At 39.2% G+C, this 13256-nt stretch overlaps 1 protein-coding gene across 8 annotated transcripts in view; it reads left to right on the top strand.

Annotated features, from left to right (window-relative positions):
- Nucleotides 1-13256, top strand: part of LOC133532249 (gamma-aminobutyric acid receptor subunit beta) — a 36524-nt gene that overhangs the window by 14205 nt on the left and 9063 nt on the right. For 2 of the 8 annotated variants that reach the window (XM_061871101.1, XM_061871408.1), the window contains exons 2-6: nucleotides 6511-6611; nucleotides 9267-9334; nucleotides 11098-11324; nucleotides 11436-11518; nucleotides 12717-12854. In XM_061871101.1, coding sequence (XP_061727085.1) covers nucleotides 6511-6611; nucleotides 9267-9334; nucleotides 11098-11324; nucleotides 11436-11518; nucleotides 12717-12854 — 617 coding nt within the window. Of the gene's footprint in view, nucleotides 1-6510; nucleotides 6612-8895; nucleotides 8964-9266; nucleotides 9335-11097; nucleotides 11325-11435; nucleotides 11519-12716; nucleotides 12855-13111; nucleotides 13250-13256 lie in introns of all 8 variants that reach the window. The other 6 variants (XM_061871015.1, XM_061871335.1, XM_061870937.1 and 3 more) reach the window with 3 other exon arrangements.

Below are 13256 nucleotides of genomic sequence, written 5' to 3'. Positions count from 1 at the left end.
AGTTTTTGATAGTTTTTATTTTCTTCTTCATTTAAATTTTAGTTTTAAATAATAATACGCATAAGCATGGTCTACAACACTTGGTAAACTTGTATGTAAACGTACATTTTAGTTAAGTCCGTTTATTTTAAGTATGTTTTAGTAAGAGCTTTTAAGGAAGTGTTCATGTCAATAATATATGTACCTAACAATGGAACCTGTCGCATACTTCTGTTGTCTCAAAAAGAACCCGAAATCACGAAAAAAAATTACCTTCGCATAGAAAATGTCAAGGTCAGACAACCAAAATGAATGAAACAGCCAATTTTTATTCGCGATTTCGGTGTTGGTCCTATGACCTAGATGGCGGATGACCTATATATTCACCCTGTCAATTATTTGACTAAATAAACACTGATGTCTTGTAGTTAAGTGTAGTTGGGTCGGAATAAATAAGTAAATATTGAATTTGTCTTACCTCTTCTCCCAAAGGGTCCCCCACACCACACCTAAAGTGGTGCCCTCGACGTGATCCTAAAATACTTAAGTTACCTATAGTTATTAAACATCTAATTTTATAAAAATGTATTCCATAATGTCAATATCCCGAGAGGAAAATGGAGACTACGTTTGTACGGAGAATCGGTCTTCCCCTTTCCTCTTACCTAAGCCTAGTTTACCATATTGTTTGAAAGGTATGACGGTAGTCGCATTCGTAAAAGTCGTAAAACTGTAGTTTCTGAGCTCTCTTAGTGAACAGAGGAAAATGAGATGATAGTATACGTAAAAATGAATCTGGATTATAAGTTGGTTTGTGGATTGTAGAACCTTAGGTACTAATTATTGAGAACCAAATGATATCTCGTTAAGTATCATGTAAATACATACCACAGACAGTTCACTCTAGAGACTTGATGCTCTCAAATAAATTATGTGCCAGCAGCTGCAACTTGACAGATAACTTTCAAACTACCTGCTAATTTTTTATGAAGCCATTCTTCGTCTTCGTCTAACCTTCCGTCTGTTTTAATATACTACGATCCTTCCTAATCTTATCTAGCCGAGTCACAGCTACCATCGTTAGACATACCTAAGTGAGCCGAGAAAGGTGAAAACTTACCACTGTTTTTGTTAGGTACACTATGTACAATGTTGTCACAAATTCATAACCAAAAACTACTGACCATTTAACTCCAACATACTCAGCTACCTGCACCAATTTGCTTAGAATTGCGTTATTGGGTAAAAGCGGATAAACAGATGATGTCATGACAGGGGTCGTGACATTGTTTTATAATTTATACTATGTACAGTACAACCTATTGGCGATGAACCCCTACATAGCTTAACTACAAGAATACTTCTTCAACTTCAACATTTATTCAGCAAATAGGCCACAAGGGCACTTTTACACGTCAATGTGGAATTTACATACAAGCAAAAACAAGCACAAAGACAATTCATTGCAAATATTAATGCAAAATAAGTATTATTGTTTAAAGAAAAAGTAAGTAAAATAATATTATTACTTAGAGACGTATAGTCTCTAAATGTCGATTTACAAAAAAAAACTAAAATAATAATAATAAAAAACACAAACAGGTACAAAAAAAACAAAAATTATTTAGAGGTGTAAATATCAATAATAAATTAAATTCTTTTTTTTTTCGTTATTATGCTTCTTTGTGATCACACTCTTGTCAGAGTGGCCGTGGTCGTCATATCAGGGCTGGTGGCAAGCTTTACAATCCGTCGCCATTCTTCCTGTACTGTGTAGCTCCTCTCATTATTATGCTACTCTTAGCGAAGACAATCATAAATAATTGTGCACTTATGCAGCCGTATTTGAATGTGTAACATGTAGATTCCTGAAGTGAATCCTTTTGTTAATTTCCATAGTAAAATGATGACAAGACCGACTGCACGTAGCATGGTGATTTTTGTTTGGTGTACATTAATAAGGACCCCAACTCTGCCAAAACTCTGCGAACGGCACGTCAAATATTTCACCTGTACTGAAATGTCTTTGGTCACAGATATTAGTAGTTCTAAGCAAAGAGGATATAACCACTACGTTCTAAAGAGTTTGTACCACCCGCGGATAAACAACCCCGATAGTTTTGGCCGTATACCCTCTGTATCCTGGCGTTGCACTTATTGTTTTTTTTTTTAGTGTTTCTTAATAAATTCATTAAATAAACTGTTTTACTACTACTACTACTACTAAATTACTGGACCCACTTATGTGTTAAAATAAAATCGATGTAGGCATGCTAACCGTTCAATTCATCATACAATCATGAACACATGGCATAAAAATGTGGCTCTCTCTTTTTCGAAAGTCTGACTTATCCATAGATTTCGGAATTAGAATAGAAAATGTTTCGAATGAAAAAGCTTATTCTGTATCCTCTGTATTTGTGTTAGGATACTACGAAACCATAGTAGATTATATTTTTTTTATCGGCCACAATGGTCGCGCACTGTGCGGCTTAAGAGGAATTTCCTCCCGTGGGCGCTCCGGCTGTAGTATGAGCTCCCTGCCGAGGTTTTCCCGAGGGTTTACAATATGGGTTCCTCAAAGAAGAAGTGTACAGGTTAAGAATCACACACACTTCACTGGCTCAGTGACCCAAACAGGATCTTGGCCCCAACCTAAAATCAAAAACTACTACCTAAATCAATTATAAACCATATTTAAAATTACAATAATTAACGCTTCGCAATCACATATTAACCACCAACAGTAAAATCACATTCACATTCATTATAACATAACAAATCTTTCACCCAATAACTAATAAAATCGCAACAAAAACCAAAACTTCACAAATATCAACCAGGAACCATGGCCGCCCGTAACAAATGCGGGGACCATGGGTCCATCAAAGCTCAAACACAACAACAACGCCGGGTCTTTAAAAACTGAGCATCACCATTGTTTTGTCTGATGGTGATGCCGGACCCGGCATCGCATAAAACATAAAAAACCCTTCGCATATGTCACCTCAGGCACAGGGTCGCCCGTATCCTTAGCGAGGGCCCTGTGTCTTCAATTGACACATTAAACCTTAAAAAAAAAAAAAAAAAACAGGATCTTGGCCTCTGACACAAGAGAGTGCCACTCTGCCCTATCCTGCGCCACTTCACGCCAGTTGGGTATTCCGAGGGCGAACAGGTCTTTTAGGACTTCGTCACTCCAGCGGTACCTGGGACGCCCAGATGAACGTTTTCCACCCGGTGCTCCACATACGCTCTTCTCACAGCACGATCCTCTCCCATCCTCTCTAGGTGACCGAGCCAGCGGAGTCGTGTGGCTTTATCTCGCCAATTATATTGGGCATCGCAACCAGCTCCTCTAGTTTCCTATTTTTCCTACGCCTCTAAGTTCCATCTTCATCTCTGATAGGTCCCAGAATCTTCTGCCAGAGTTTCCTCTCCGCCACTAAGAGCTTGCTCTCTTCTTTATGACTCAGAGTCCAAGTTTCACACCCATTCTGATCTACTGATCAGTTTGGACACTAAAACTCGAACAACAACAGAACACACATAGGTTAAGAATAAAACTTTACATCTCAGGTCATAAATAATATAATAAAATATCAGGTTTTACTAGCCCACGGTGTATAATATCTTATAACTCGTTTATGTTGACACTTTCTCACTTTATCATTGCAAAGCCTTTCCTAAGCTAAAAGAAGCAATCAGTAACTTGCATTACCTAGTAATACAAATGGCAAAGTTGTTGTTTAACACCTCATGGTAACATATGGATACTCAAACATACGAAAGATTACAAAATTGAACCACAAGAAAAGGGAATGGTTTAAAAGCAAAATATTGACAGTTGCGGGGGTTTCAAGGCGTGAGGGTTAAACAAACTTTGCTACAGAATGCAACATGATTTTTTTTTCATCCCATCAACACGCGGATAAAGTTTGTTATTCCAATTAATTTATTAAAAATTCTTTCTATCAGCCCCTTGGCTCACGTAAATAGCTTTCTTCTTAAAGAATTTCTTGTCTCGCCTGTCAATTTTATAAGGGTTAATCATAAACTATCTGCCACCACCACGACTGCCGTCGGCCATGGACACCTGCAACACAAGAGCGATTATAAGATTTAAATTTATGCTTCAGTTTGAAATAGGACACTTGACAATATTAAGTGTAAATTGCGCAATTAAAGCTCTTACAAATCAATTTATTCTTCACTGTTAGTTACCTAAAGAAAGTAAAATTGGTTTAATATGAAAACTCAGAAAAATTTATCTGTAATATTTTGCTAACACTGAACGACCGACATTGGAGAATTTATTCTAACGTGTCACATCGCCATCTCCGAAACCCACGAACCAGTTTGCAGAAATACAGGTACTCGGCCATCAAAAACGTGCGGACACTGCCGGCTGGATTTGGTTGGATCACGTGCCTACGTGATGCAGGTGGATCAAGTGCGCACACCATATCCATCACGAGCTACATGAATCCCGCTCTTATCGGGTTGCTGTGTGGAGTGGTCACGCATTTAGTCAAGAGCATGGGGAAGATAACAGTTTGCATTCGATTGGAATAGTGGACTTGAAAATCTTTTAAGGGATTGAGAGGGATTGAGAACAATTTTTTTCACTTAGGGGCTAGAAACTTTGTAGGTTGTGTCAGACAAAACTCATGCGTTGTATAATTATTAATAAGTGATTAACCGTCCCTACTGCTACCTTTTGCTGCATAATGTTCTATGCTCATGTATATAACCACCAACATACAAACCCACGAGTACGAAGTCGCGGGCAACAGCTAGTAATCACATACTACACTTACTCTGTAACGAACAATTCCATCATTGACGTCACGCCCAAAATGAAAGAAATAGATAATTTCACAGTATGGTACTGTTTTTGGTGATTGTTATTATTTTAAATAAAAACGGTGGTTTGAGTACACAAAAAATATTTAAGAGAAATAGCTACTTTATTACGAAATACGAGTACATTTACGATACAAGATATAAAAGCTAAAACAGTAAAAAATATAAAAGTAAAACTAAACTGAAGCTGTTTCAAGTAAAACTTAACAAATGCAAAAAAGAACGAATGACATGTAAGTGTTAGGTATTACAAAGTTCCGCATTACGCTTGCCTATTGTGCCACCATCACAATAGGCAACCTGTCTAGATTAAGAACGAGAAATATATATGCTCATTGTTCATATAAAGAAAAACGCCAGCTTGAACTCTAGAATGCACACTTAAAATGTGGCAATGAATACGGTCCATATCTGGTACCAGTATTTCTATGTAGTACATATTAAGTTTGCTGTCATGTTATACTCGTATAATGCACTCGTAATGTGAGCGATTGGACTGTTAAATATACCTACATTAATTAATTTTTCAACAAATGCCTCTTATTTTAAAAAAAATATCGTAAATAATAGACTTTGTAACGGAACACTCTTGTTATTGTATGAAATCTTCAGGAATAGAGTATTTGCCTTATAGTGATATAAAAAGCTTTCGCGTAGTGAGGTAGTGACATACTTACAAAACATTTAACGTAGGTACTTGTTCTGCTTTTATTTCGAATTAAAAATGATTGACGGTGTTCACATCTAGTTAGGGTTCCGTAGCCAAATGGCATAAAACGGAACCCTTATAGTTTCGCCATGTCCGTCTGTCTGTCTGTCTGTCTGTCTGTCTGTCTGTCTGTCTGTCTGTCTGTCCGAGGCTTTGCTCCGTGGTCGTTAGTGCTAGAAAGCTGAAATTTGGCATGGATATATAAATCAATAAAGCCGACAAAGTCGTACAATAAAATCTAAAAATTTAATTTTTTTTAGGGTACCTCCCCTACACGTAAAGTGGGGGTGAATTTTTTTTTTCGCTTCAACCCTAGAGTGTGGGGTATCGTTGGAAAGGTCTTTCAAAACTAATAGGGGTTTTCAAGAAACATTTTTTGATAAAGTGAATATATTCGGAGATAATCGCTTCGAAAGAAAAAAAAGATGTGTCCCCCCCCCTCTAACTTTTGAACCATAGGTCCAAAAAATATGAAAAAAATCGTGAAAGTAGAGCTTAAGAAAGACATTAAATGAAAACTATAGCGGACATGATCAGTTTAGCTGTTTTTGAGTTATCGCAAAAAGTTTTCCCTTCATAGTAAAAAGACTTACTTTAATTAGGTACTGATTATGCCAATTTGCCTATTTGTTTAACTCGGGTGAAAGGTACCGTTTCATTTCTTGGTTAACAATTTACTATACTTTAAGCTCCAGTTTAGCTTATTGTGACGGAAGAGTAACTACGGAACCCTACACTGAGCGTGGCCCGACATGCTCTTGGCCGGTTATTTTTAGTGTAATTTCTGTCAATAGTTGACCTATGTGCCACTTCGAAAAGTTTCGGGCGTTTAGTCATTTTGTGGAAATGAAAATTAATCTTGAGATTTTTGGCCAATAATGTAAGGCAAACAGTGACTTTTTATTGTTGTTAGTAGTTATATGTAAGTATTAAAATGGTTTGTTTTTTGTTTACAGGGGCGCCGGTGGGGGTGGCATGTTCGGCGATGTCAATATATCAGCCATATTGGATTCCTTTAGTATAAGTTATGACAAAAGAGTAAGGCCTAACTATGGAGGTTAGTAATACACATATTTCAACTTAGGGCTTACTTAATCCCACGACTCAGTATAAAATTGCCTTACAATTGCTTTAATGTATAAATTGCATTTTATTTTGGGTCACAGTGGAATTACACATGGACAATTTTTGAGGTCAAAATCAAGTAACAAAATGTAACAACTTGAACTCTGCGAAGTACTTTGCATGATTGACTGTTTGATGTTTTGATAAACGGTACATCTCTTCTGAAACTAATCGTGTATATTTTGTACATAAAACCAAATTAAAGTTAAAACGATCACCATCAAATACTTATTGTTATATAAACGATGCCCTCGAATATGTTTTTGTTTCAACGATAACCCGAATCAACTTTATTTATTCAAAGAAACCTCATGAAGTTGTATTTATATCAAAATCAAATTAATCTACCGCCCGGGAGCGACCGATGCGCATCTTAAGGTGACTAAGCGTGATTTTTTTGAAGTTTCTATGCAATAGCTACATAATATAACATAAATACTCATCATCGTACATCTCAAAATAAAAGACGTGACTATTTTAGTCACTAAATTGTAAAAAAGGGTATAACAATGGGTGGTCCCAGTGCTGAACAGCAATCTTGTCGAGACAACCTTTGGGTAGTGGAACTATTACCTCAAATTTTCAGAATTGAGTCATTTGGTGTTGTAAAAGCAAGATAAATATGTAATCTATACAAACATCCAAATCAATACGAAGCTTACAGAATAAATGCACATAAATATTTACATGCAAATGTACAATTATGTACAAATGTAAATTACATATAAACTAGGAGCAAATCCTAAGAATACTATAAACATGAAATTGCAGGTATGTTGCGATATTTGTTCCAGTTTCACCAATAAGTAAGAGTTGAACAGAGTTCAATGAGATTTGGCTCACAGAGTGGGGTTTGAGATGAAGTACCAGGATATTAAGCGGGAGGATGTTTGGCGCAGTTTATTGTCATGCACGTGGGCGATGAGCGGGCAGAAACTAGTCTAATATTTATAAGCCTCAAGCTATCAGAAACAGCTTCGTACGATGCAATAAATCATTCTTATTATTGTAGGATTACATCATACTAGTAGGAGATATTTTATTTTAAAAGGCTCCGTCAAAAGTCAAGAGTTTCTTAGCTGGTACTGTAAATAAAGGTTCTTAGCGGAAAAGCTGTTTGTAGTACAGCGTAGATTCGATAAAAAATATTTTATCGTACATATGGTGCTACTTTCCCGCACCCGTGCGGGAATGAACACTTTTCGTGCGTATGTCGATACTTTAAAGACCCATATGTACTGTAAAACGTTGTACGATACACGTGCGAATAGGCAATTCGAAACTCGTGTCGATTTAAAACACTCCCTTCGGTCGTGTTTTAATTTATCACCAGTCATCGCGAATTTTCTATTTTCTGCATTTGTATCGTAAATAACTATTGTGTGAAGTTACGACGAAAATGAATATGATAGTGTAAATGTTAGCCATCCGTGTTCGCAAATACTTCACTACGTCGCAAACTGTATAAATTCTAGTTATTTCATTGTCGACTCTCTCAGGTAAAATGGACGATGAAATATTTCATATGCTGTTTTCCGGACATCCGAATTATGTTTGAACTAATCCTGCGTACACTTTGTGTAGAATTTCGACGCACTCTAGTCTAAAATAAATATTAATAGTCACTACTGGATCTTAGACATAGACACTTTAATATAAGTGCGTTGCCATCTTGTAAGGTGCGTTAGGGCGAGGCTTGGGCGGTGGGAATTAAGAAGTAGGTTCAAGGTTACATCAGTAGCAGCGGGCGCTCTAACCCAATTAACGCTGCGCGGCACAGGCAGCATAAAAGGCTGAGTAATTTTTACGTGGTTTTAGCGCAGCACTTATAATAAAAAATTGGATGTCGATACTGCAAAATAGAATCTTTTTTTTTTTCGGGTTATTCGAAAATCATCTTCCTGTGCATGTGGAAATGTTCAACGCAGTACTTTAGACTATTGCAAATATTTCGATACATTCTGGAAAGTTAATTTTAAAGAAATGGCGATATTGATAAAAAACTGACGTATGCAAAAAAGGTAAATGATTGGATGAATAGGTTGTGAATATATTATAAATTGTCAATAATGTGCTGAAAAATCAATATAATCATTTAAAGACTGTTGCGTAATGCTATAAAAGATAATAAATTACCGACTAAATGAGAGCTCAGCACATATACAACTCGTCTGGCAAATAATCACCATATTATTAGTATGTTGTGTCGTTTTCAGGACCACCCGTGGAAGTGGGGGTCACCATGTACGTGCTCTCCATCAGCTCTCTATCTGAAGTGAAAATGGTATCTTCCTTTAAAAACAGTATTAAAGACACAGCGCATATATAGCAAGATATGTCCCTTAGTACAATCACCAGCATTATACCGTTCATCGTAGCACCCGTGTCCACGGTTCGATCAAATAGAGTAGGCGTGACGCGTGCGCGCGTAGCTCAGTCGCGTTGCCGTGGCCCGCGTCCGCTCGTAGCGCCCGCGCCGCGCCCCCTCTGCTCCGCCCGCCCGCAGGCGATGGGGAACGTCACCGTCCTCTGGTTTGGTTTTCACGGCGCATGGCGCGCGCGCACTCACAATTGGGCTTGATTGCAGGTCCGCCAGTGGAGGTGGGCGTCACCATGTATGTGCTCTCTATCAGCTCCGTCTCCGAAGTGCTCATGGTACTCGCCCCTGTCAGCTCACGCTTGACTCGGTCGCTCCGGCGCCGCGGCGCGCGCCTGCCGCGGTGACCGAGCAGCCCCAGACACGAGGCTGCGAGCATGTCCGCGTTTGGTGGAGCAGATCGCCCTTTGTCCGCCAACTTGCTTTCTTATTATGTTGTTTCTCGTTAAAACACCAAAATGGTAACTTGAAACACTATACGTCAAGGGCATCATAATAAGAAAAGCAATTCGTTATAACCTTGAAAGTTTATCCAGTTGTGTGTCCAGCAGTACTCGTAACTCCAAAGTTGCTGCTACTAAAGTGATAATAAAATAATGGCATCTGTTGACATTTTAACTACACGAGGAGTTATAATCTTCAAACGTAACGTTAAAACTTAATGAGAAAAAAAAGACAAATTCCATAAATCAATAGTTGCCATTACTTTTGTTGTCTCGAGGTACCTAATCCAATCGTTCACAATGGAATCATTAAAAAAAAGTGTATAATGAAGATGTCGCGGTATCCGAACAGCGTATAGTCAGCATATATCATGGTTTATAACAGTTTTCTATTATTATGTTCTTGTTTGTAATGTTCGAATATTTTACATTTCATGCTCTATGGATTTGCGACGACTGTGCAATTCTTGTCGTGACTCATTTTGTAGTTTGTTGTGTTTGTACGTCTATGTGTATCTACTGAATATTACCAGTATTCGTACCTTTTTGGTCTTCAGTAAATTGGAACACCGACTGCATCTCGCTCTTATACTTCATAGCCAACAGAAGGAAATTCTTATGAAGTAGGCGTTATCACCTAGCTAGCTAATACATTGCCCGCTTGCGCTGCACGGCACGCGGTCGCGCAGAGCGAAGTCGGCTTTCCAATGAGTCAAGCTGAATGAGCCCGATAGGCGTGATTGGGTGAAAGACCCCGAAGTGGAAACCAAATCAAGGTTGGGAAGGTCACAATGAGACGTGACCCATGGCCCAGGGAGGGAGGTTGCCTGAATAAAAAGTCGCGTTTCAGCGATTGGTGCTCATAAACGAACGTTGAAAATGTTTTATACCTTGTCCGAGTTAATCGAGGCAAGTTGTATTCGTGCCGGCTTGTTAGCTTCTGAGAGAGGTCTGCCTATATCGAGCCGTGGGTGCCCGCCTGCGCTGCCACCCACTCAACTCGTCCTTCCTCCACGTAGCGCACCCACCTACCTGTTCATTCTTAGACTTCACACCATCAATGTCTATAGGCTTCATGTCACTAACACACTCTGTGCACACCTTTATTTTATGTTTAAGCTTTTCGCTAAATTTTGTCTTTTCAATGTAGTACTGTGTCTTAATACCGAAACTCAATAGAAACTGACGCTATCTGGAGCTTAAGAACCAAGTTCCGGACTTGTTGTTACTTACTTTGTTCTTAGTCTGCCGAACACGACTCTCACAGTGTGTACTCATCACTGTAAGATCAAGTTGTTTTCAAAACAAGCATGCCGGTGTTAGATGTTGATGTAATAATAGAATTATAGCATTTATTTTAATAAACTCATTTGAAAATATATTGACCTAACATAGCTCCTACCATATAAAAAAATGAGATTCTTCGGAAGTCAATTAAATGAAGCAATCGAAGTAGGAACTATGTATTTATACTATGTTAAAAATCCATATTATAATTTGTTCATTTGGTTCATGCCGTAATCTCATGTTTCCATTAGCTGAGTAATAATTAAGAAGATAGAAATTTATATTGATATTTTGTTTTGTGCTTTCAACAGGACTTCACATTGGATTTTTACTTCAGACAGTTTTGGACAGATCCACGACTGGCATATAAAAAACGACCTGGAGTTGAGACGTTATCAGTGGGATCCGAGTTCATAAAAAACATATGGGTTCCAGACACATTCTTTGTAAATGAAAAGCAATCATATTTCCACATAGCAACCACTAGCAACGAATTCATACGTATCCATCATTCAGGCTCTATTACTAGAAGTATCAGGTAACATGATATCAACGTATACTGTATTTGTAATACTCATGAAGCACTACAAATTATATTATATAGGTAGGTAATATAAAAACGTCACGACATATTTTATTGAACTTTCAGATTAACTATCACAGCATCATGTCCTATGCATCTACAATATTTTCCTATGGACAGACAACTGTGTCACATAGAAATTGAGAGTTGTAAGTATCTTGACATTTTTAAAACATTCAATTTTATTAAGTCACTGAGTGTGCCAAATGCCAAAAGTGTGCCTCAATACTTGCAAAAAAATCCTTGAAATATGTATTATTTATATATATAATTATATACTTTCTAAAATATTATATAACATCATATATCAGTGTATAAATGAAAGCACGCTTTTCAATGAGTGTTTGCATTCTTTGTCTGTCATTAACGGTTCACGTTGATAATATAAACGAGGACGTTATATTTACAAACAAAGAAACTAAAAGGGCGAGGCCTACCGTATTTAATCACCGATGATAGAAAAATAATTAATTACATTTCGAAACTGTGTTTAATTGTGCTCACCAAAAGCAATTCATTAATTTGAGCCTGCCACAATGCAAATGTATCACTAGGCTTACCGATATTGTGTCGTGATCACTTTCTTGTATCACAGATGCTACACAGGGTACCCTGTGAGCACAAGCGTTACCTTCAACACGTGCCGTGATTTCCCTCGTGTTCTCATATACGTTGGAACGTCTCCTTCTCGCATACAGCACCCGCAGAAGGCAGACTCGTATATAATAGTAAGCCTTTGTTCTCACGAGCATAATGCGAAAAATGATACTGAGACATCGACGCTGAGATAGCTGCGGGCCTAAGGAGGCGGGGACGGTGGCGCCCCGGAGTCAGCATGAGCGGGCCGTAGACGAGCTCCGGCCGGGAGCGCCGCGAGCGGCGCCAGCGGCGGCCGGCACACCGCGTGCGCTCAACGCCCTGCACTCGCACCCCGCACCCCGCACTCACTGACTGATCAACCGATCGCACACGCATGACTTTTTAATTTAAGCTTTAATAATTTCTTAATTTCATACGGTTTGTTCTGCTTTTCGTCTTGTTGTAAGGTATATTATCAATATCATTTATCTACATAGATAGCGTATCATAACGGTTTGATTTTATTCCAGTCCCTTTTCATCAATTTCGTAGAATTAGTAGAATGTACCTATATTTTTCTATCATCCACGTCGAGTTGACCCGAGAATTTTAAATTAAAATATGATGGCTCGGGTCTGCTCGATTGCGCCTTGCCACTTACGGCTGTAAGTCTCATCTCCGACATCGTTGCGGCCTCGCGGGTGAGGGAACCGCAATGCTGCCGCAGCGTAAGTGATAGCGTTTTGTGTGTTTGACATGTCTCCGGAGTCGGATACACTATGAGAGACATTCGATACCATTGGAAAGACGGACATTCTAGCGTCGGAATGAGCAACGAGGTGCAACTGCCCCAATTCCGAGTGCTCGGGCACCGACAACGCGCAACAGTAGTGACGCTGACAACAGGTAACATCACACACCCGCTGTCCCATGCACTGTTTGTTCATCGCTCCGCCACCGCCCCGTCTCCCTCAGCCCGTGTGCAGACGATCGATACCGCGACACTAGCACACACGCTAACATGACACGACTACCGCACGACGAGACCGCGACTATCCGAGCTCGTGACTCCCCCGCTCTTACCCCGACCGTATGACGGCTCGAGCTCAAAACCCATTGCGATGGGCCTGGGGTTATTTCATGTATGTGTCCGCTGCGCACAGTCGGCTACACCATGCGGGACATCCGATACAAATGGAACGAGGGCCCCAACTCGGTGGGCGTGTCGAGTGAAGTGTCGCTGCCGCAGTTCAAGGTCCTCGGCCATCGCCAGCGAGCCATGGAGATCTCCCTCACGACAGGTATTGC

Source organism: Cydia pomonella, chromosome 1, assembly GCF_033807575.1.
Source record: "Cydia pomonella isolate Wapato2018A chromosome 1, ilCydPomo1, whole genome shotgun sequence".
Classification (NCBI taxonomy): domain Eukaryota; kingdom Metazoa; phylum Arthropoda; class Insecta; order Lepidoptera; family Tortricidae; genus Cydia; species Cydia pomonella.
Note: the sequence above shows the minus strand (reverse complement) of the source record. Positions and strands in the feature narration are given on the sequence as shown.